Raw genomic sequence first — 23,719 nt, forward strand, 5'->3', positions numbered from 1 at the left:
CGTTTACAGAAGCAAAGCTGCAGAAGAAAAGGAAAGAGCAGCGAAGGTAACTCCTAAAGCGCGTGTCGATGACTCAGTTGCTGTAGTGCTAATTGCCTAATTCGAATTTTCTTTGTTTATAAAAAATAATTGTGTATGGGATATTTGCGTAGAACTTGAGACATAAATAATTTTAATATATAAAGGCGAGATATTAAATTTGAATTGGTTGGTAGCATTAAAAACTAAATGATTGTTCAAGAAAATCCTCCAATAAATTAGAATTTTTTTCTTTCCTTTTTTGTCCATATACTAAATCAGAAATTTTGGGTCAGAATAAGTGTGAAATGTAAGTCACTAAATCAGAAATTGTATCCGTTTTCATTTATCCGCTTTATGATGTCACGTTTCAACCGGTCCATAACACGGACGCGGGCCGTTCTCCGGCCTCTAACTATTACATATTCAAAGCCCACATTCAAACAAAGTCGGCCCAAATTTTCTGGCGGGAAAATCATATCTTCGTCCCGCCATATCTAGCGGCAGAATGCCTTGGGAGCTCCACTTCCCCTCCTTTCTCTCTACTGGTGTGCTTGTTGCTTTCACAAGTAGTCATGGCTTCCGATTCTTCTCCGACGAATTTCAACAACGGTTGTAATCTCTCCTCCTACTTTCTTCTTACGATTTAATTTCGGTTTGTATGCTCACGACTTTCGTCAAATTGTGCAGGTCCTTCCTCTCCTGATGATTCATTTTCCAGCCCAATCGGCAACACATTATCCTCTCCCGGAGATGCTGCTCGCCACAGAGGGCGCCGGCGTTCTTCGACACCGTCCGCCTTCGCAACTCCTCCCTCTAATCGATCTCGATTCGCCTCCTCCGATGCGACCCCAACTCCATCGAGGTCCAGGCAAAGGGGAGGTGCTCGGAGAGCGTCTACGTCTACCCCTGTTGCAGCCACGCCCACATCCACTGATGACGTTCCTATGTCATCAGAAGGCGGAGAGGGCTATAATGCAGACGATATCAGGCCTACCTTCGTCTGGGGTACTAATATAAGCGTCGAAGACGTGAATGAGGCGATTCAGAGGTTTTTAAAGCACTTCCGAGAGCAGTCATCTCAGAGCGATGGGCTGCATATGGAGGGGAAATATGAGACAGCTATCAAACAAGTCATTGAAATTGAGGGAGATTCACTAGACGTCGATGCACACGATGTATTTGATTATGATCCGGACTTGTACACCAAAATGGTCAGATATCCTCTCGAAGTTCTTGCAATTTTTGATTTGGTTCTAATGAATATGGTTAGTAGAATCAACCCGTTGTTCGAGAAGCACATTCAAACTCGAATTTTTAATCTAAAAACCTCGACTTCAATGAGGAATTTGAATCCATCTGGTGAGTTTGGTTTATCATTCAGTCTTTTTTCCTAACTTTAATGTGGCGCTCGTATGGTATTACGAATGGCCTGTTAAGAATGTTTGTTTTTTTCTCAGATATTGAGAGGATGATATCATTGAAGGGAATGATCATTCGATGTAGCTCCATTATACCAGAAATTAGGGAAGCTATATTTAGATGTCTCGTGTGTGGATACTGCTCAGAACCGGTTGCCGTGGAGAGAGGTAATTATAATGGACATTTCTAATTATTCCCTTAATGAGCAATCTATGTCATTTCACATCGTTATAATTTGATGACTTTTTCTTAGGGCGAATAAATGAACCTACTAAATGTCTGAGAGAAGAATGTCAAGCCAGGAACTCCATGACACTGGTTCACAACCGATGCAGGTAATGCAACCAGTAGCTTTTTTTGTGGGAAAAGAACAAGCAATTTGATATTTGGAAGGTTTTTATTGCTATTGGATTGATGAAGCCGATTCATGAAGGAATCAGATTTGGAAGTCTGTATGAATGCTAGTCAGTTTCTTTTGCCATTATATTAAAATCAGTATCAGCGGCACAATTGAAAGGATTCTGGTGAACTGAAAATAAGCACATAACTGGTGACTCATAATTGTCCATGTGCTTTTAAGTTAGTGGTTCTACTAATGTACATGTTCTGAAATTAAGAACTTAAAAAATCCAGTACTGGATCGTCATTCTGGTGAAAAGAGTTTAACCTTTTCTGTGACGATAAACAAAAACTTCCTATCTTCAGTCCAGATTATTGTTAACTGCTTTCAAGTCTTGTGCAGTAATCCAGCTGGAGCTTGAAAATAAAATCTCAGACGTCTTGTCATGAAGACTAGCTGAGTTCATTCTTGTATTTTAAGACACATGCATTGCTTGATGGTAGGCTTAGATCAGTACAGTTTCTAGAAATCAAATCGTGGGATGGATACAACTGTAGATGCAATATAAAGGGGATGAGGGTTGCAGCCAACATGTTTATATTGCATTTTTTTTATTTCACAGCTAATCCTTATTTGTGGTTAGGTTAGAGTTTAGTTCTAGTAACTATGAAACTTAATAGTTCTTTCCTCAAAAATCAGTTTCACAGACAAGCAAATTGTGAGGCTCCAGGAGACACCTGATGAGATACCTGAAGGGGGAACACCACACACAGTAAGCTTGTTGGTGCATGACAAGCTGGTGGATGCTGGAAAGCCGGGTGACAGAGTTGAGGTCATATCATACTCTGGCATGCTTTGTTTCAAATAACTGCCTTTGTTTGTTTATTGGTGTCATTGATCTGTTTTCTCCTTCATTAGGTGACTGGCATATATAGGGCTATGAGTGTCAGGGTTGGACCAACTCAAAGAACTGTTAAATCACTGTTCAAGGCACGTATTATGGCTTCAAATCCTAAATTTATTTATATTTGAATCTCCTTAGTTCATCTTCAAATTATGAATATTTTCTAACTGGAGTTTTTTTTATTGCTCCCTTCACATTTTAGACTTACATTGACTGCCTTCATATTAAGAAGACTGATAAGTCAAGAATGCTGTCAGAGGATGCAATGGATGTTGAAACTAGCCTGGGCAACAGAAATACAGAAGAAATTAATTTTGACGAAGAAAAGGTAAAGTTGTTCTTATTTACCGTGAAACCTACCGCTTGTTTCTATGCAAATTCCTCACATGCTTGTCTGAGCTGCAGGTGGCTCAACTTAAAGAGCTATCAAAACAGGCAGATATATATGAAAGGCTGACAAAGTCATTGGCTCCAAACATCTGGGAGCTAGATGATGTGAAGAAAGGTCTTCTTTGCCAGGTTAGATATTTTTTCTGTTTGCGGGTTGATAGCTTGTTTCACTGATCTACCTTTAGTTTGTCTACGCTCTCTCTTTGCGGTGCTTGGGCTGATGGCTTATGACCGCCTTTATTACAGCTGTTTGGTGGAAGTGCTTTGAAGTTGGCATCTGGCGCTAACTTCCGTGGTGATATTAATATTTTACTAGTTGGTGATCCTGGAACCAGCAAATCCCAGCTGCTCCAATACATACATAAACTTTCTCCACGTGGCATTTACACAAGTGGAAGAGGCAGCTCTGCTGTTGGACTGACTGCTTATGTTGCCAAAGATCCTGAGACAGGCGAAACTGTATAAACTATATTCACATGTTATTATATTATCTTCCGTTTAAGAAACATAAGCGACCCTAAACATGTGCCCCATCTTCAGGTTCTTGAGAGTGGCGCTCTAGTTTTAAGTGACAGAGGCATCTGCTGTATAGATGAATTTGACAAAATGTCTGAGAATGCCAGGAGCATGTTACACGAGGTTGATTGCATGTTTTCTCTTTCTGTATACTTGTCGATGAAGAATTTCTTGCGTCATGACTTTATTAGCTCTGCGTTTTGAGTGTCTATAGCCTCTTATTATTTCAGGTGATGGAACAACAAACTGTTTCAATAGCAAAAGCAGGTATTATTGCCTCCCTCAATGCCAGGACTTCAGTGTTGGCTTGCGCGAACCCCAGTGGGTCACGATATAACCCTCGCTTGTCTGTCATTGACAATATACAACTTCCTCCTACACTTCTGTCCAGGTAGGTCGTTGTTAAATTTCGTTTTAAAATGGGCTTGACTCGCACTTTCGATGCTTCAATATTTAAAAATTTGTTTTTTTTCCCAAGATTCAAATTCGTAAAAAATTTTCTTTATTAGATTCAAATTCTCTTGACATAAGAAAATTATTTTCTTCAACGGCGTTAATATTTTAATTAAGAAAAAAAGTGCTTTTTACATTAACTTAGCTATAATTACTTTAATTACCTCTTAATGGCAACAAAGAAAATAAAAATAATGTTTATTTGTTAACCTCAATATTTTCATAAGAAAAAGCAGATTTGGTATTGTCTAATATATCCCCGTGCCCCCAGATTTGAACATTCCAAATGAGTTTTTTTTTTTTCCCAAAGAAAAACAAATGCTTATCAGAGTGTTTTTTGACCGAAAAATGCTTATCAGAGTTGAGAGAGAGAGGAATTGGTAAAATTTTATTTTCTCTGTTGGCATAATGAGGAAGTTCAAATTATGATGGGTAAATTAATTTAACTCCATGTGTTTTTTTTTCCGAGAAATAAATTAAAAGTGTAGAAGAGGAAAATTTTGACTACATTTACAAAATTAAAGGATTGAAACTTTGTCAATTCAAGGGACTAAAAATTTATTTTACCATTGATAAATAAAGTAAAATAATTAACATTTAGCGGTCACAAACTTGAGCCTGGCCTTTATGGAGTTCATGATTCATTATGAAGCAAATAGGGCACTGCTAGTCATTCTGAACCCAACTGTTTCTATCCATTAAGAGTTGGTGATTAATACAAGCCATGATGATGGGTAAAAAGATAACAGACTAACAGAACTTATGAAGATGTTGCGGGATTTCTGAACTGAACTGAGTTGACATGTTCTTGCTCAGGTTTGATTTGATCTACTTAATTCTTGACAAGGCTGACGAACAGACAGATAGACGACTTGCGAAACATATTGTTTCCTTACACTTTGAGAATCCTGAGGTCTAAACCTGACATCCTCCCGTTCATGGTTAAGGTCCAACGTTCATTGCTTTGACTTGCTAATAATGTTATATATCTATTTGCAGAGCTTAGAGCAAGATGTGTTGGATCTTCCTACATTAACTGCTTATGTGAGCTATGCTCGAAAGCATATACACCCACAACTATCTGATGAAGCTGCTGAAGAATTGACTAGAGGTTATGTTGAGATAAGAAGGAGAGGAAATTTTCCAGGGAGTAGCAAGAAGGTAAAGTATTTTAGAGTAGTTTAACTGGCAAGATTCTGACTATACATGAATTTGGGGAATGCAACTAGAATGATTCGGCGCAAACATGATGAAAATTCTTGAGGACAAATATGTTCTTCCCAATTGGACATCACCATTTGTTTTGTTTTTGTGAAAACCCATATCGGGGGAGTTATTATTTCTGGTTCTAAGATATGATTATAATCTTGTTGTCTAATATTGCAATTTTTAAGATTTTCGACCCTCTGCTATGTATACCAATCCTCTGAATGAATTAATCAGGTGATAACAGCAACACCAAGGCAGATTGAGAGTCTAATACGGCTTAGCGAAGCATTGGCTCGGATTCGCTTTTCAGAATGGGTTAGTTATGCTTGCTTAGTTACCTAGTGAAACACAGTTTAGGAAACCTTTCTAGTACTCTTAAAATACCTGATGGACACAGGTAGAAAAGCGGGATGTAATGGAGGCATTTCGGCTTCTAGAAGTTGCAATGCAGCAGTCTGCCACAGATCACTCTACTGGTAGCTTTCGAAATAATGAGCCTGATTCTTTTATATGTACCCACACAAACTAGACCAAAATGCCCTTACTTTTAATGTCCTTTATTTCTCCCAGGAACCATTGACATGGATCTTATTACTACCGGAGTTTCTGCGAGTGAAAGGATGAGACGAGAAAGTCTGATACAGGCAACTCGCAACATAATCATGGAGAAGATGCAAATTGGAGGACCATCAATGCGATTATTGGAGGTATGCTAGCTTACTCTATATGTTGTTATGATAAGTTATTCTACCGAACATCTGAAGCATACAATGACGTTCTAATACGTTTACATTTGGTCATTTAGTTACTGGAAGAGTTGAAGAAACAGAACGCCAGTGAAGTCCACCTCAGTGATGTAAGCCTGCCCTCTTTTCCCCATTTCAAAAGAAATTTTACTCTTTTTTTTTTTTTTGGTATGCTCCCATTTGGATTATCTCATTTTTAATCAGGCAAATACATGTTAATGCAGCTAAGAAATGCAGTTGCTAGTTTGGCCAGCGAAGGATTTGTTGTACTGCATGGTGACAGTATAAAAAGATCGTGATAAAATGAATGACAATATGATCCTTGGATTTTATATTTTAAGGTGGCTACTAGGTGATGTAGTTCTTTTAGTCATCACAAGCCGAGTGCTGAGGAAAGTAGTAAGGCGCTCTGTAAATGGTTGCATTGGTAGGCTTTTCATTGCTGTTCTTTGTCGTAGAGTCGTCAAGAAGTGCGACGAAAGGCTAGCTTGGGTGGTTGAAAGGATGGAATACGAGTAAAACAGGACAGCTTCCCGGGGGGGGGGGGAGAACTGTCAAAATGTATTTGAATGTGTTCTTTTCTTAACAAGCAACATTATGATATTATTTATAAGCGTTGAATTATGAGTGATAAATTAGCATATTAGCTAATTTCAATTTCAATATGTCGATAGCTTGGTGCAGATGTATGATCATAAACAGAATGCATCAATGTTAAAGACCGAAATGGCTGTTTCTTTGCGGACGGACATCAAATTTCTTGGGTTTGGTTGTCAAGTTGTCAAATACTATCTTTAATTTTTAATATAAGAGTTAGTTGACTAATTTAAATAGATTAAAGAAGTTTGTTAAATTAGTTATTTATAATAAATAAATAATTTTTCTTGAAATTTTTTTACTAATCAAGTAATTTTAATATTTAATAAAATATTTAACATGTGCAACTAAGATTAGTTTAAAAAAATCAATAAATTTGAAAAATAAAATAAATTGGGCTTTTATATTTAAAATTAAATTGAAAATCAAACTGGATTTTATATTATATGACGGGGGAAGATGTGTACAGATTTTGCCATTTGTCTTCCTCAATTACACGATACTCATGTTAATAACGAGTTTGGACCTATTAGAATATGCATCTATTATCAAGGCTTGTTTATCAATAATAATGTTTTATTTGTTAGGAAACTACAACAACAATAATAGACATTATTGTTCTAATGTCTATAAATCAAAATAAAAACTTTAACAACACGTCTGAGAGTTGACAATAATATTACTCTCTTGGAAAACATAACAATATCGGAGAATTTGCCCCTAATTCTATAAAGACTGAAATGATTTGATGAATTATCCAGACTTCATATCCAGTTAGTTTCGTATTGATTATATATAATTTGCATCAATTTGATAATTAGCCGGGTTTATTTTTATTATATCATCAAGGTTTGAATGCTTAACTTCTCATTTTGTCTCCTTTTGGTTATCTAAAGCGGCCCCAGTTGGTTTTTTGACAGCGAGCTAGATTATCATGGAGCCTGCTCTATTTCCTATGCGTATAAACATTGAAGGTATGAATTATACGGCTGACTGAAATTTTGAGAACAGTTATTTCGGCATCATTCCTGAAACGGTAAGTCAGAATTGAAGCACTCCGACGATTGCATAAAATCAATTTAAATGTTCATCGTTAGTCAAGAAGCTGACAGAATGTTTTTGATGTTATAAGAGGATAGTTTACATACTTTTCGAGCAGAAAAGAGCGAAAACTAAAAAGCGAGGCATTCTGTAAATTACACCTTAATCATGATGTTGGACACCTGATATAATATAATATAAAATCAGGCAAGATCAGGGGGAATGCAAATGAAATACACTATGTACACAATTGAGGGTTGATTGATGAAATTAAGGGGAACTAGTAGCCTGGTCAGAATTTGTGTGAATGGCGGCCACAGTGGATACCATGGAGTCCACACCACAGATATTACGTCCCCGGCAAATCTTATAGTAACCATTTTCTCCCCAATTCTCTCCCCATGAATTCTTAATGATCCAATATGGTTTCTCTCTCAGCCGAATGCGAGCATAGCCAGCCGAACCAAATCCTACCAGCAACACCCCATGGTCTAGCCGCTTTGAACATATGTATGGGCATGAAACTCCTCCCACATATGTCTGCATATATACTGCATTGATGGCCACTGCATTCATCCGTACAAAGTCACAATTTCAGCCATCATTATCTACTGAAGAAGAGAGAAGAGAGGGAAAAGAAGCTGACTATTAAACATAAAGATCGAACAATAACTTACCGGCAAGAGGACCATTTTTCACAAGATTAGCAGCAATCTGGTCCTCGTCAAGTGAGACAACACTGAAGTTTGCCACTGATGCTGCAATCTTAGTCTTGTCAAATTTGCAGGCCCCACGATCAGTACCAATATAAGGATAGTCATCCTCCCGCATGACCCCGCCAGCTTTAAGGATGTATTCAAAAGCGCTGTTCATTAGTCCACCATTGCATCCAGAGTCGCAAGAACCAGGTTCTTCTGGATCACACTGCATATATAGGCATACGTCCTCGAATTTAGAAATATACGAGGGAAACATCTAGTATTTGATTACTATGTAAGCATCCTAATAGTAGCTTGAAAATTTATCAGTTATATATCCACATTACTTAACAACAATAACTTCGACATATGTACGGACTGATTCAGGCGATAGACCACAGGTCAATAGAAACTGCCAGGATTTGCATATGCAATAGCAATGATCATTCAGTCACCAAACTAAAGAGGACAGATATCAGATTAGACCTCTCAAAATATCATATTTTTCGGTTCATCCTAATAAAAAGTGAAAATAACAAACCAATCCATATAATTAACTGCTTGCGCAAAAAAAAAAAAAAAAAAAAAAAATTAGAGTGGTAAAAGACAGCCAAACCTCATGATCGCAGTCCACAAGTTGTTGTTCGCTAAGGCTGACAAGTTGTCCCGTAGCGAGGAAGTGAGCACCTTCCAGGGCCCCAGTTGTGCTAAAACTCCAACATGAACCACATGAACCCTGTTTCCCAAACAGAAAATTAGAACAACAAATCAAAAATTAAATTTAACAAAAGAATATACCATGAGGTACTTTTCAACACGAGAAAAAAAGAAAAGACGACTCCAAAAAGCACCTGATTCTTAACGGTGGTAACAGCACCATGATCTCTCCAATCAAAGTCACTTGGAAGATCATCAGTAGGCAATATGGGAGCCTTATGTGCATCCGCAGGCAACCTGAGACCTCTGAGACCTAAAAATTTCTTCTGAAACTCGGATGGTGTCAAATCCGAGAACTGAGTCACACCATGAACTGCCGACGGGTCCAGCTTCTGGTGCCGTCCAGCTCGGCGCAAGTTAGCCTTAAATACCTTGAGCCTATAGTCGTGCTCTTCCTTGGAAGAGTACGACTTCCTGAACCTCTCCTTGAAGAGAGAGAAGTGATGCTCCGCGCACAGTCGAAGGTCGCCACCGTCGACCACCTGCCGGATCAACGGCTCTGCGTCACTCACGGCGGCCAAGTCCTCTGTCTCCGACGAGATCGCAGAGACCAAGAGGAACGAGAAGACAATGAAGAGCGACGGATTCCTATACATATCGGTTTGAACGAGAATCGCTGGAGAGAAAGGATAGCTCTGAACGCCGGGGTTCGCGGGTGATTTATACAATCAGTCAGAGTTAAGTATGCGATCTTGCCCACGGAGGTATAATGATCCTTCAAATCTAAACCGTTCAAAAGGTGGAATCCTTTTGGAGTGGACGGTGCGGATTATCTTTTTATTTGCTAATTGCTAAGCCGCATCTGATCCACAATCCTATCTTGTCATCCAATATTTGGTGAAGCGTGATCAATTTAACCAGATACAAGATACAAGAGGACTACTGGCTTACTTGAATAGTTGAATGTTAGATAGAGTTGAACCGTAGTTGGATGGTGTCCTTTTTTGGCCAATATTATATACACACATATTGTTATTATTATTATAAGTTTTAAATAATTAATTTACACACAACAAATAATTAATTAAAAATAATAAATAAACATGTTAGAAATAGGTTTTTATTTTCAAACATGTTTTTATGATAAAAATAAAAATAAAAATGTGTAAAAAATGATAAGAGATAAATAATTAAGAGCAATTAAAAAAAAATTAACTAATATGCCCTTATATATATACATAGGATATTTTTTTGCCAACTACGTGTATATATATATATATATAGACAGACACGCGTGTGTGTGTATATACACACACACACTTTTTATTTTTTCGCTGAGGTCGTTGTTGTTAGCTGTTTGCTTGTACGTCTTTAAGATATTTTAATTTAATTAATTTTTGTTGGCGAAAAAAAGTTAATTAATGTTAAATTAATAATTTCGTTTTCATTCATATTCTGTTTCAATTATTTATTTTCCAATAACATTTCCAATATTGACTTTATTCATTTTCACCCCAGAGAAAAGGCAGGGGGTTTTAATAAATAATAGTGTTAGTGTCTAAGAAAAATTCTTATAGATGAATTATTGTTTATAATGAACAGTTTACTGTTTAGAATATATTTCTTAGCACATTTTTTCAATTAAAAAGGCCAGATATATCTACCTATACAGTGTATGGATGAATATATAGCAGGTCACTTGTCGCCTGACTTGCTTTTGAGTACAGGTATTGTTTACTGTGACCCTATTTTGCTTGGCCAATCATGGCCCTAGTATTATAATACCTCCCCTCTTAATTATAAAAAAAAGATAAGTATAAACAACATCTTATAATTAATACCGAAGTAATTAATGATTTGTTATGAAAATAGAATTCAATTTCCGTGTGTTGTAAATAATTTGCTAATATATTTTAAATTATTTTGCTCATCTTAGATCGGAATCCCGGGTTTACACGTGTGGAATGCATGTGCCTTTTGAATTCCCACAAAAAGGCCCAAAGAAAAGGCTCTTGACGAAGTTAAATGCATGCTTATAATGTGACACCCTTGGCTTAACATCGAGGGAAAGCAATCGAAGACTTAATCGTTAAGTTTTTCTTCGCTCTACTTTAAGCCATTTGGAGTGTGGCATATTATCTCGCGGTTTCAAAAAAATGCTATCAGGTTTGTTCTTTTAAAAAAGAACTATAAATTTTCAATTAAAAGTGACAAAGAAATGATGAAATTCAATTTAAATATGATACTATTTTAATACTTGACCGCAGAAAATGGAGTGTCATGTCCATTAGGAGGCAATTCTTACCATACCATGTGGTTAAAATAGTCCAACGCAAACGACATCCCTCAAAGTTCCATAATTTTTTAATACAAATAAAAAAATAGATAGCTAAATTTCATGAAAAAAAAAATTTAGTTTGAAAAGCTTATGAAAAGACAGAGATACACTCCATTTATCAATTTCGCGTAAAACAAAATACCCACAAAACATCATTTTTTTTCAGCTATTGACAAAATATCTTTATTTAATATTTCATTCAGCTATGTCTTAAATGCTTTTCTATGAAACCTTTCGAGTTGGATTTGCATAAAACTGGCGCTTTATTTTGTGTGTGTGTGTGTGTGTGTGTGTGTGATTGGGTTGGTCCAGTCCACCTCAGCCAACCATGTTCATGGGCTGAAATGACTGGGTCTGAAACATTGGATCCTGATCTAGAAGCACAATCTGTGAGATTTTCAAGCCTGGGCTAAACGGTAAACTGGTCTTGTATGCCTAAAATATTTTATTATAATTCTATGCCGTGAAATATCCGAAATTTGAGAGATGCCTTATGCTACTAACACCTTATAAATATTGTAGAGAGTTTCAGTAATTTATATCGATAGTCAGGCATATACTCTCTCATGCATTAGTTAAAATCTCATCCGAGATGTAGTATTATTTTTTTATTATTTATGACTGATAAATTGTGCAATTTGTTATAAATTTTATATGATCTATCGATGTGAGATTTATTATTGACCAGGCATGATTTTTTTCAATAGACTGATTCAATTCACGTTTGGTAAAATTTTAAGAAAAATAAATCATCTGCAATTTTTATCTTATGAAAATTATTTATGAATTTTTTTCAGTAGCAACTAACACTTATTTAAGTGTTCATAATGCAGATATTCAACACAATACTGACTTAAATAATTGATGTTAAAAGAACTGACGTAGTTTCTCTTCTCTTTTTCTTGTTATTCGTTTTTCGTCCTCAATATTAGCATTAGCAAAGATTTTATTAAAAAATTTGAAATTAGTAAATCCTAAATAGAAAAATTTTACAAAAAATACTCCTCCGGTCCTTAATATAAGACCCAATTATTGAGTTAGTTTTGGTCCTAAATATAAGACCCATTTCTCATATCTATCAATTTTCACTAAATTACCCCTATGGATACTCACTCAACCATAATCAAGGAGAAGAAGGAGAGGGGTATTAAGAAAGATGATTATGGTGTTTTAAGAAAAATGTGTCACATTTTTTATAATTAACTAACTTATCTAACTTTATTAATCTAATTAAATTAATTAAATGGGTTTTATATTAAAGATCGGAAGAGTATATTATTATCGAGCTTCTTGTTAGAGAGTGGGCAGGAGGGGCACATCTAATTGGCAGACCATCGAAGGGCCATGAAGCACCGATAAAGGAGCCAAGGGGGGACATAATTAACAATGGTCAAGCAACGAAATCAAACCAAATCATAATAAAGTCACTTCAGACTAGAACAATGGAATGAAATTATATTTTTTTATGAAATTATATTTGCTTCATCAATGCACCTTTGAAAAAGAACACAATTCGCCCCACTCTCCCCCCAGTGGGGTGCGAACAAAACGCGGATAAAGGGGGTACCATCAAAAGTGATGGGCCTCTCAAAAGGGCATATGGTCCCAGCAATCTACAGCCATATGCTTTCATCCATCCATTTATTAATTAATACTACTTCCAGTTCTTATTATAAGATATTATTTGATTTTTTTTAATTTTAAATATAAAATTTAATTCATTTTATCTCTCATATTTATGTTTTTTTTTAAGATAGTCCTTCTAACAATAATAGTTCTAACCAACACACTTGCTTAATAAGGATATTTTAAGAAATACAATACTTATTCATTATAAATAACTACCTTAACTTCTTTTTTTTAATTTCATTAAATTAGTCAATTAGTTCTTATAAGTAGAACCGGAGGTAGTAATTAATAACTAATGACAGGGAAAAATATTCTGTTTTTTTTTTGTTTTTTAAGCCGGAGATATGGAAAAAGTTGACATGCATCTAAAAACATCTTGGATTATGGCCAGAAAAAGTAAACTCTGGATTATCATTTTAGGGGGTGTTTGGATAGAAACCAAACCATAGTTTCAGCAGTGCTTTTACGGTTTACGAAGTAAATATGTGGAGGAGTTTGCCTCGTTTTGCGGAAAAGTGCTTCTGAAATCATCGTTTGAAGGTTGCCAAACACCTTTTTAGATTTAGATGGTGTTTGAGATACGCTTTTATCTAAATTAACATAAAACCTTTTTTATATTATATCATAAAATTACTTTTAAAATTATAATTTAATTTTCATCCAGATACCCCATATTAGTTAAACATCTAAAAAATGTATATTGTTTTAAATGAATAAATAAATCTACTTAGTTGATATAAACAATTAAACGGAGGCAATTGATAATTCGTTAGTAATATATCCTCGGATTTTTAATATAAAACATATTTAATTAATTTGATTAGATTAAAAAATTAGATCAATTAGTTAATTATAAAAAATATGACATATTTTTTTTAAAATACCACTTAATATCCCTATTCCATCTCAAACTTTATTATGGTTTAGGAAGTATTAATTGTTGGAATGGTTGAACACCCAAGAGGGGGTGAATTGGGTGTTGATTAAAATTAAAAATCTTTTCGCAATGTAATGAAATTCATAAGAAATTCTGAGTATAAAAAACAATGAATCGAGATAAGCATAATCACAGTAGTAAAATAGTTTAGCTGGAAATATAAAGAGGTAAGGGAAGAGAAGATGCAAACAGTGATTTATCCTGGTTCGGTCCTCACTGACCTACGTCCAGTCCCCAGGCTCCCCCTGAGATTTTCAATCGACTATCTCCCTCAAGTTTAACACGGGTACTTGAGAACCACTACAATCACAAGTTTGATCCGGGCACTTGTAACGCCACTTACAATTCTTAGACTAATCAGTCTATTCAGCAGCAACCTCACACCGAGGTAAATACTCCCCCTTACTCACCGTAAGGATACAATCTAATAATGATAATGAAGATTGAATATTTCTTCTCTCAAAGAAGTGATAGACGACTCTTTAAGCACGTTTGGGAAACTCTTCTCTCTATCTTACGAATACATAAGTTTTAATCTATGAAGTACAGAGACAAGGAGTTTTCTTTCGGAGCTCTAAATGAGAATACGTTGCTTCGGCATTTTAGCACTTGATGTTGTAAGCTCAGACTCTTCTCTTTTTTTGTTTTGAATGCTCTTCTATTTATAGATGATATTGGGTACTTGACCGTTGAGCACTTTCTTCCCGTTTGGCTTGAAGAATATGACTGTTGAAACTAGCCGTTGGAAGCTTCTGATGAACGTCGATTCTTCACATCATAAATTCGTTGTGGCTCTTTATCTGAAATAATGTTTCTCAGATCAAGTGATAAGTATCTGATAATCATAGAAACAATAAGTTGGAAAACATGGAATCAATCATCAGATATTCAGAAAGTAAGATGAACTTACTTGATCGATGTCTTGATCGATAAAGCTTTGATCGATTATATTATCGATTAATTACATGAAGAAAAGATATAGCAAATAGATGCAATTATCGAATAGATTATGGATCATATGATAATCGAACAAATGATCGATAAATGATGAAGCATGAATACAGTGACCCAAAAATGATTTATGCAAGAATAAACCTTTTCAAGTTATGTTTGCCTTCGTATCCTTTTAATAGAGAGTTATGTGTAAAAAGAAGGCTGAGAAAAGCTTTAAAGAAAATAGATCATTGATTTTAAGAATCATCATAGTCGACTGATGTTTAAACGGAAAACGTTCCATGATCGAACAAGTGATCGAACATTTGTTGATCGAACAGATTATCGATAATCCAAGTGTTACAAAAATGAAACTTCAGTCATTGATGATCGAACAAATTATTGATAAATGGATGGTGGATAAGGTTATCGATAAACAAAGTGTTATAGAATAGAATTTTAAGTAATGATTTTCCGAACACATTATCGATAAACAAATAATAGATAACCTTATCGATAAACAATAAGCAAAAGTATATTCGGAGAAAACACATACTATGTAGGTTGATCGAATAGGTGATCGATTAATGAGTGATCGATAAAGTTATCGATAAAGTAAAACAAGGAGATTTAATCCTGTAAATTCAAAGAACTGATTTATCGATCACGTTACGTGAAAAACAGGGTAGACATGTAAGAGCAATGATCAATCATATTATCGATAAATGACTGATCGATGAGGTAATCGATAAATGGAGACTAAAGCAAAACATAGAATGAGTAGAACGCATTACCATTTATCTGTCTTCTCATCGATAATCTATTTATCGATCATGCTATCGATAAATGCCTATTTATCCATAACGTTAACTTTGTTTATCGATCAAGTGATCGATAAATACATCTATCCATAATGTTATCCGAAAACCATTTATCCAATAGGTTATAAAACCTCAATAATGCATATGAAGATAAAAGAGAAGAATTAAAGAGATAGTACCAGGAACTCGATAAAATGATCGAATATGTAGTTGCTTGATCAGGCTCAAGTAACATCTGATAATGACTTTTCATTTCCTCATTTCTTCTAGTGCTTTTACTCAATAACATGTTTGAGTAGTATGTTGTTTAAGAGATTAATCAATCAATGTAGAACTTCTGGTCTTTGCCTCAATAAATTCGAAGTCTGATTCAAGCAGAACGAAGGTCAACTTTGAGTGATCATAACTCTTCCAATTCAACTCCAAATTTTGCAAATGACCTATCCCCAGAAATCTCTTTGAGTCTACTTTCTAATGCAACAAAAATCACCCCAAAATTCGTTGTGGTTGCAAAGTTATCTTCATCACAATGACTAAAGGTCGGAATAAAGGCGTTAATCCTTACTGCAATCTTTCGAACAACATATCTCCCTCATATGAAACTATTTGAAGGTGAATTTGGTGTCCATGAACCGTGTTCTGAGTCTAGTTTCATAGGAATCAAGTTTCACCTCAAACGGATTTGTGATTTGAGAGATATTGAAGAAATACCAAACCTATGTCAGAGCTGAACGAAGAACAGAGCATAACAGAGGATGTATTTTATCGATAACTTGATCGATAAATGGATGATCGATCAAGTGATCGATAATTGCCCATGAAAATCACCTCTGAAGCTTATTTTCCATGTTTATATGAAGGGTGACTCAATATATGATGGTATAACTTCCCGGTTGTATATTTTAGCTTCCGACTGAGCCATCCAAACTTCTGATTGAGTATAGCAACATTTAACATCAAATCTATGAACTTGAATCTTGATATTTTCATTTGATCTTGCAAGTTCTTCTTTTCTCAATCTCTCTTCTTCTTCTTCCTCTTGATCATTCTCCATAACTCAAAGTGCAACATAATAACTCCTTTCTTTTCTTGAAGAAACTACACAAGATATTAAGTCTGATAGTTAGTCAAAATATGAGGTAAATAATTTATGCAAACTTTTTGCTCTATTATTTGACATCATCAAAACTAATCATATCTAACATTAATAAGAGTAATTTAAAAAAATTAAAAATTTTAAAAAAAATATTATATTTAAAATTAAAATTAACTCAATAATTAAGTTTTATATTAAAGAGTAGGGAAGTAAATCATTATACATTTTTTTGGAACTTTTAAAAATTTATATATATTAAATAGGAAATAAATTGAAAAGTGGTTTTTTTGAACTTTTTGTTTCGACCAACGGCCAACAGTCTATGATAGATGGGGACGGGAGGATATCGAAGTGCGTGAATCGGTGAATGCGGTGTGAAGAAAAGAAGGCTACGTGCCTCCATGAGAGAGATCAAGAGCACCACGTGGGCCCGGCGTCGTTGTTCGTTGAGGAGGCGAAAACGACGGCGTTCGACTTCGAACCCGTTCAAACTTAGTAACCATAGCAAAGTCCTCAATTTCTGCCACCAGCTGTAAAAGGCACGCTCCCCTTTCAGAACCCGACGTCCCTCTCTCTCTCTCTCTCTGGGTCTTTTTTCCAATTTTGACCAACGACGTCCTTTTCTATCTTTCTCGTATCAGAAAAGATGACGTCCTCTTTGATTTTTTAGGTTGTTAGAATGCTTACTCGACGTTATTATTTACGAGTATATAATTTTCAAAACCTCATTTAATATTCAGAATTTATTGTCCTCCTCTTTCTACTCTCATTTATTGGTCTATTGTTTTCATTCATTTAAATTTTTAGAAAAATAATGCGTTGAATAGAAGTTTTTTCAAAAATAATTAATGTGATAAACACATGTCGACAACATCTTATATTAAGATACTTACATATTACTCCTAGTACTGTACTCCCTCCGTTCCTTATTATAAGAGACAAATAACCGAAATACGTTGATAAAAAAAACAGTTAAAATTAGTTAAGAACAATTAATGTGTAAAAAGTATAATTTTTTTTTTCCAAAAATGCCCTCATTAATAAGGAGAGAGAGCATGAGAGATAACAATTAAATTATTAACAGAAAGAGAAGTGGGAGGGAGAGAGAGTGTGAGTTGGAGATAATAAATATGGGTAAAATAGTAAATCAATACAAAAAGGTAGAGACAACTTGTAAGTGTCTCTTATATATAGGAACATGCCATAAGCATCAAATGTCTCTTATAATAAGGAACGGAGGGAGTACTATCTATCAGCAAATGCCAACAATGAGAGTTAAACACATTTTGTGGGATTTGTGTTGCATAAGAAAGTCATTTGGTTGGCCGGATATGATTTCACAGTTTTTATGGGGATTTATCTTAGCCTATACAGACTTAACATATAGGAGTCCGCCTCAGTTAACTTTTAACTGTAAAACCATGTGCCCATTAATAATGGAACACGTGGTTTAATTTTGGGGCCAGGGGAGCGCATCACATGGATTGTTCTTTGTTCCTGAAGACAAGTTTTATTAAATAAAGATTAAAATTTTGATTCCAGACAATTCGCTATAAATCTTAATTTAATTTAAGACGACTAGATTTAAACTCTGAATTAAAAATGATTTATCTGAGGAACCTTAGATTACAAATTATTATGACAGAATAATATGAATAAATTTAACTTAAAGTTTCGGATCATAATTCTTGGTATATTTTATTATGCACACCCAAAAACATGAATTTGAAATCAAATCAAAGTGATGGCGTTAAAAGATACTACGAGTAATTTTTATTTATCATCTCCGCTCATTCTTCACAGTAGCGGTTTTTTTTTTTTTTTGAAAAATGGCGAATGCATTTTGTCGTAAGGAAATGCGTTTTATTATGACTTGTCAATATCAACATGGTAGAAAAAAATTGGTCAGGTTCAAAACTTTCTGATAAAAAAAAATGGTAAAATTTTATGGAAGCTAAATATATACGTTAACAAAATACTACCTCCGGTACTAATTATAAGAGCCAGTTAACTAATTTGATGAGATTAAAGAAGTAAATTGAGTTATTTATTTGTTCTAAATAGGTATTGTCTTTCCTAAAATATCCTTACTAATCAAGTGTATTGACTAGAACTATTATTGTTAAAAAGGCTATTTTGAAAAAAAAAAATATAAATATGAGAGACAAAGTGGATTGAGGTCTTATTTAGGACTAAAATAAAAGTCAAATAGAGTCTTATATTAACGATTGGAGGTAGTACATTTTATTTTAACTTCTTAGTTGTCAACATGGAAGAAAAATTTGCCGAGTTCAAACTCTTCTAATTAAAAAAAAAACAAAGAGATAGTCATGAAATTTTGTGGAAATTAAATTCCAACATCAGTATGATGTCGCTAGCAAAAGAAAATACTAGTATACCAGTATGATGTCAAATTATCAATCATAGGACGTTTGCCCGTGTGCAAACTCCCTCTAAACAAAAGAAAATAAAATAAGATGTGTTAGCGGTCAAAGTATACTCTTTTCGTCATAAAAACGAATCATGACTATGATTCATGAATCATGCTGCGTACTATTCCTATTAATCTACTCCTCCGGTCCTAATTATAAGACCCAATTGACTTATTTGAGGAGATTAAGGAAGTAAGTTAAGTTGGTTATTTATAATAAATAAGTATTGTCATTTCTAAAATATCCTTGCTAATTAAGTATATTGGCTAAAACTATCATTATTAGAAGGATTATCTTGGAAAAAATGCATAAATATAAGAGACAAAATGAATTGGGTCTTATAATTAGAACCAAATAAAAAGTCAAATTGGGTCTTATAATAAGAACTGGAGGAGTATTATCATACAAGTCTTCGTGGGAGACGCAGGACTCCAAAGTCAACTTTCTCTCTCAGGCTCTCTCGCCCTCATATTTCTTTATTATTGTATTCACCGTGTTGGCTTCATGTCATATACAAACAATAGCCCGAATCTTCAGTGTCCGTGATTCCATGGGACGCTTCTGATTTCACACGGCAGAAAAATAGAAGTTGTTTATAGATAATCCCAGAGGACTCCCTTATCCTTAGGCATTCATTGACCTGAATTCATAGAGAACCCTGAATATTCCCCTGATTATGCCATTGCCATTGTAAATTGCATTCTATTAGTCTGCTATTATATATATAGAAGAGACCCGTGAAAGAGGAAGGCGTCGAGATTGATTGATGGTAGTGGTAGGTACCTCGATTCGTAGAGGTTTAGAATTCGATAAGATGCGTCTTCTAGGTTTTCGATGTTTTGCTGCAGTAGCTCTGCTGTTTGGTTTGTTTCTGAATATGCCTGTGATGTGCAATGGCGGCAAGACTAGCACCTTCGTCAGGAAAGCTGAGAAGACTGTTGACATGCCGCTGGACAGCGATGTTTTCAAAGTACCTTCAGGTTATAATGCTCCCCAACAGGTAACTCGGTGTCCCTTTTAACGTTAGCCAAGTAGTTTTTCTTTTCTGATTGTCTAAGAAAAGATGAAGCAAAGCCTTCTTTTCTGCCATTTTCCTGTTTGGTTTTCTCTCTGTTTCAATCTCAATTTTTCGCTTGATGTGGATTTTAATGTGTGGTTGATCTGGATTTTAGGTTCATATAACACAAGGTGATCTTGTGGGAGAGGCAGTGATTGTATCCTGGGTGACAGAGGATGAACCAGGGTCAAGTGTAGTGCGTTACTGGAGTGAGAAGAGCAAGGAAAAGAAGGTGGCCAAGGGCAAACATACCACATATAGATACTTCAATTACACGTCTGGTTTTATCCATCACTGTACGGTTAGAGATTTGGAGGTGAGACTCTAATTGCTCAGCACCATAACTCCAATTCGATTATGCGAAGCTTGAAGCTTCCATGTGAGAAGATATAGATGTTTCTTTTAACGAATCAATGTACTTCTTGGGCAGTTCAACACCAAATATTACTATGAGGTTGGAATTGGGTTCACAAAGAGGCAGTTCTGGTTTATAACTCCTCCTGAAGTTGGCCCGGATGTGCCATACACATTTGGTCTAATAGGTAAGTTTGTTATATAAGCATATCCGGTATTACTCTGTAGTTCATGGATCACAGGTTGATATTATGTTGCGAGCATTTGAACATATATCTCTTGTCTCAGAGTAGCTCTCTTTGATCTTTCACATGCATTTTGTAATGGGTGGTCTAGTGGACAGGGAACGAGTAATTAGCAGAAAGTTTTGGGTATAAGATTTTATTGCATCAAGTACCAAAGGAAATGATCCCAGTGTTGTAGGAATGACCAACAAAACAAGTTTCGACAGTCTCGTCAAGATTTAGATCTCCTTAAACTGGTGGTTTGGACTTTTGTGGCCGGTGACACTCTTTGAACGCGCCAACTTCTGGAACAATATGAAGTGTGTCCGTAGTTGTTTGTGATTAACTAATGGAAAATTGGTTGCAGGGGATCTTGGTCAGAGTTTTGATTCAAATAAGACGCTTACGCACTATGAAAAGAACCCTAGAAAAGGACAAACTGTGCTGTTTGTGGGAGACCTCTCTTATGCTGATAACTACCCAAATCACGATAACGTTAGGTGGGATACATGGGGAAGGTTCACAGAAAGAAGTACTGCTTATCAACCTTGGATATGGACAGCAGGGAACCATGAAATTGACTTTGCTCCAGAGATTGTGAGCTTCTCATATGAACTCACTGGAGACAATCTCTCTCTCTCTTTTTTTTGTTGTCATTATTACTTCTTCAACGCTATTGTTCTTCATCAAAAATAAAAAAGAACCCGTGTTGTTGATTTATTGCAGGGAGAAAACATACCATTCAAGCCTTATACCCACCGTTACCATGTTCCTTACAGAGCATCAAAGAGTACTAAACCCTTCTGGTATTCTATCAAGAGAGCTTCGGCGTATATCATTGTCTTGGCCTCATACTCAGCATACGGTAATTCTATATGGCGTAATACCCAATGATTATGAAGACTTGCTGACTGATGCTATGATTTTCATATGCACAATGGTGCCTATAATCCATGTCAAGTTATACTGTTTTTTCTTATTCCCCACTTTTTCTTTGGTGTCAATGCTTGGATCAAGTGTTTACATGAGAATGTAATGCCCGTGCTTTTAAAGTGGATTCTATTATCAGTATAATGTTCTTTACTTTTTCAGGAAAATACACTCCCCAGTACCAATGGCTTGAGGCAGAGCTACCAAAAGTTAACAGGACAGAGACTCCTTGGTTGATTGTTCTCTTGCATTCTCCTTGGTATAACAGCTACAATTATCATTTTATGGAAGGGGAAAGCATGAGAGTGATGTATGAGCCCTGGTTCGTGAAGTACAAGGTTGATGTTGTGTTTGCTGGTCATGTCCATGCCTATGAGAGATCAGTAAGAGCTAGCCCTCTATCAAGCTGTTTCCATTTTCCTGTATATAGTCTTGATTCAGGTGTAATTGGTGTAGTGTTACTCTCAAGCTACTTATTCCTTTATTTTCTCTCTTGAAATCTCCGCAACATGCTTCTGAGGAAAAGTATTAAGATGATGATTCACTACGCTTGCCTTCAAACCTTTTCCGGTCCCAACAAGGAGTTGGTCTAAATTTTACAGGCGAGCATTTCATGTGTTGTTGTTCGGCATCCTCCCACAAGTTGAATCTTTATATTGACAGTTTCCTGGGACCAGGCTGAAAGGAATTTCCTTTTGAATTCCTTAGTCAGGGCATAGATGATCTCGATGTATCAGTTGGAGTGCGTGCAAACTGGTCCAAATACCAAAAAAAAAAAAAACCTTCCCATCATCATCAAACAAGCAATGAGCAATGCCCTTACAAAAACCTCTGTTTTTTTTTTTTTTTGCATCTGTTGATCATTGATTATTGTCTGTATCAGGAACGCGTTTCGAATGTGGCATACAACGTTGTAAATGGTCAGTGCACTCCTGTAAAGGATCAGTCGGCTCCTGTGTATATAACCATTGGTGATGGAGGAAACCTTGAAGGCTTGGCAACCAAGTAAGCTATCCACTGTGGATTTCTTTCCTCTATGTGATATTAGGCTGATTCATTTCATAATGGCAATTCGTTGTGCAGCATGACAGAACCACAACCAGAATACTCTGCATATAGAGAGGCCAGTTTTGGGCACGCCATTTTTGACATCAAGAACCGAACTCATGCTCACTACAGCTGGCACCGGAACCAAGATGGGTATTCTGTGGAGGCTGATTCCATGTGGTTTCTTAACAGATTTTGGCACCCAGTTGATGACTCCACAAGCCACCCCCCGAATTAATATATATATATATATATATATATATCCGTTCACTGTGTCTTTTACCACTGCAATAATGGCAATGATAATCCTGGTCAGTTAGATTGAAATGTGTGGCCATGCCAATCTCAGCTTTCAGCACCCCATTTATTCTACTTTGCATTTTTCTCACATGAGAATGAATACGTGTGGCTTGCTTCTATTGTCAAGGACTGGCCAAAATTAAATCTCAAGCAGTCATACTCTTGCTTTTGCCGCCCTGGAGAAGGAGATATCTCTATAGCTTTTTGATGCTATTTTTCCCATAAATTTTTTTTTTTTTGGTTTTTCTGTGAATCAACTCTGCTTTCAAAACCATTTCATCACGAAGTAAAGAAACATGGAGGAAAAATAATCTACAGGTTTTTATAATTTACTCCCTCCATTTGAAAATCATATCCTCCGATGAGAATGTGAGAGAAGATATATTAAATGAAATAAAAGAAAATTAAGTGAGAGTAAGTAGTTCAAAATTTCTTAATCTACATGTATTAACCTTAAAACATTAATGGTTTTGTTTTTTTTTACAAAAAACATCAGCGGTTGTTTTTTTGCACAAAAAACATTAGCGGCTTTGAAACGGAAAGATCACAACAATGGTCATTGTATGCTTGAATAAACTCGTTTTATATAAAAAATAGTAGTATTTGAGATAAACTTGTTGAGATCAGAAA

At 35.5% G+C, this 23,719-nt stretch overlaps 3 protein-coding genes across 3 annotated transcripts; 2 read left to right on the plus strand and 1 right to left on the minus strand.

The window, feature by feature from the left end:
* Positions 1-551: 551 nt before the first annotated feature.
* LOC114748190 (DNA replication licensing factor MCM4) lies at positions 552-6,743 on the plus strand. The gene is made up of 18 exons (XM_028936545.1): positions 552-630; positions 709-1,380; positions 1,479-1,607; positions 1,694-1,775; positions 2,480-2,612; positions 2,699-2,770; positions 2,887-3,012; positions 3,090-3,203; positions 3,321-3,533; positions 3,615-3,713; positions 3,821-3,981; positions 4,860-4,956; positions 5,043-5,204; positions 5,487-5,567; positions 5,650-5,728; positions 5,823-5,959; positions 6,058-6,108; positions 6,223-6,743. The coding sequence occupies exons 1-18, from the start codon at positions 594-596 to the stop codon at positions 6,295-6,297; spliced, it is 2,520 nt and encodes an 839-aa protein (XP_028792378.1). The 5' UTR covers positions 552-593; the 3' UTR covers positions 6,298-6,743.
* Positions 6,744-7,835: 1,092 nt separating this feature from the next.
* On the minus strand, positions 7,836-9,684 carry LOC114748189 (probable cysteine protease RD19B). Its single transcript, XM_028936544.1, has 4 exons — positions 9,186-9,684; positions 8,951-9,070; positions 8,314-8,560; positions 7,836-8,202 (listed from the first exon to the last, which is right to left on the minus strand). The coding sequence occupies exons 1-4, from the start codon at positions 9,645-9,647 to the stop codon at positions 7,907-7,909; spliced, it is 1,125 nt and encodes a 374-aa protein (XP_028792377.1). The 5' UTR covers positions 9,648-9,684; the 3' UTR covers positions 7,836-7,906.
* Positions 9,685-19,685: 10,001 nt separating this feature from the next.
* Positions 19,686-23,027, plus strand: LOC114748187 (purple acid phosphatase). Its single transcript, XM_028936542.1, has 8 exons — positions 19,686-20,177; positions 20,350-20,550; positions 20,665-20,776; positions 21,180-21,409; positions 21,539-21,677; positions 21,905-22,125; positions 22,626-22,747; positions 22,826-23,027. The coding sequence occupies exons 1-8, from the start codon at positions 19,944-19,946 to the stop codon at positions 23,025-23,027; spliced, it is 1,461 nt and encodes a 486-aa protein (XP_028792375.1). The 5' UTR covers positions 19,686-19,943.
* Positions 23,028-23,719: the final 692 nt, after the last annotated feature.

The sequence above is a fragment of the Neltuma alba genome, unplaced genomic scaffold (assembly GCF_004799145.2).
Source record: "Neltuma alba isolate B1F8T4 unplaced genomic scaffold, ASM479914v2 tig00005631_pilon, whole genome shotgun sequence".
In the NCBI taxonomy this organism is placed as follows: Eukaryota; Viridiplantae; Streptophyta; class Magnoliopsida; order Fabales; family Fabaceae; genus Neltuma; species Neltuma alba.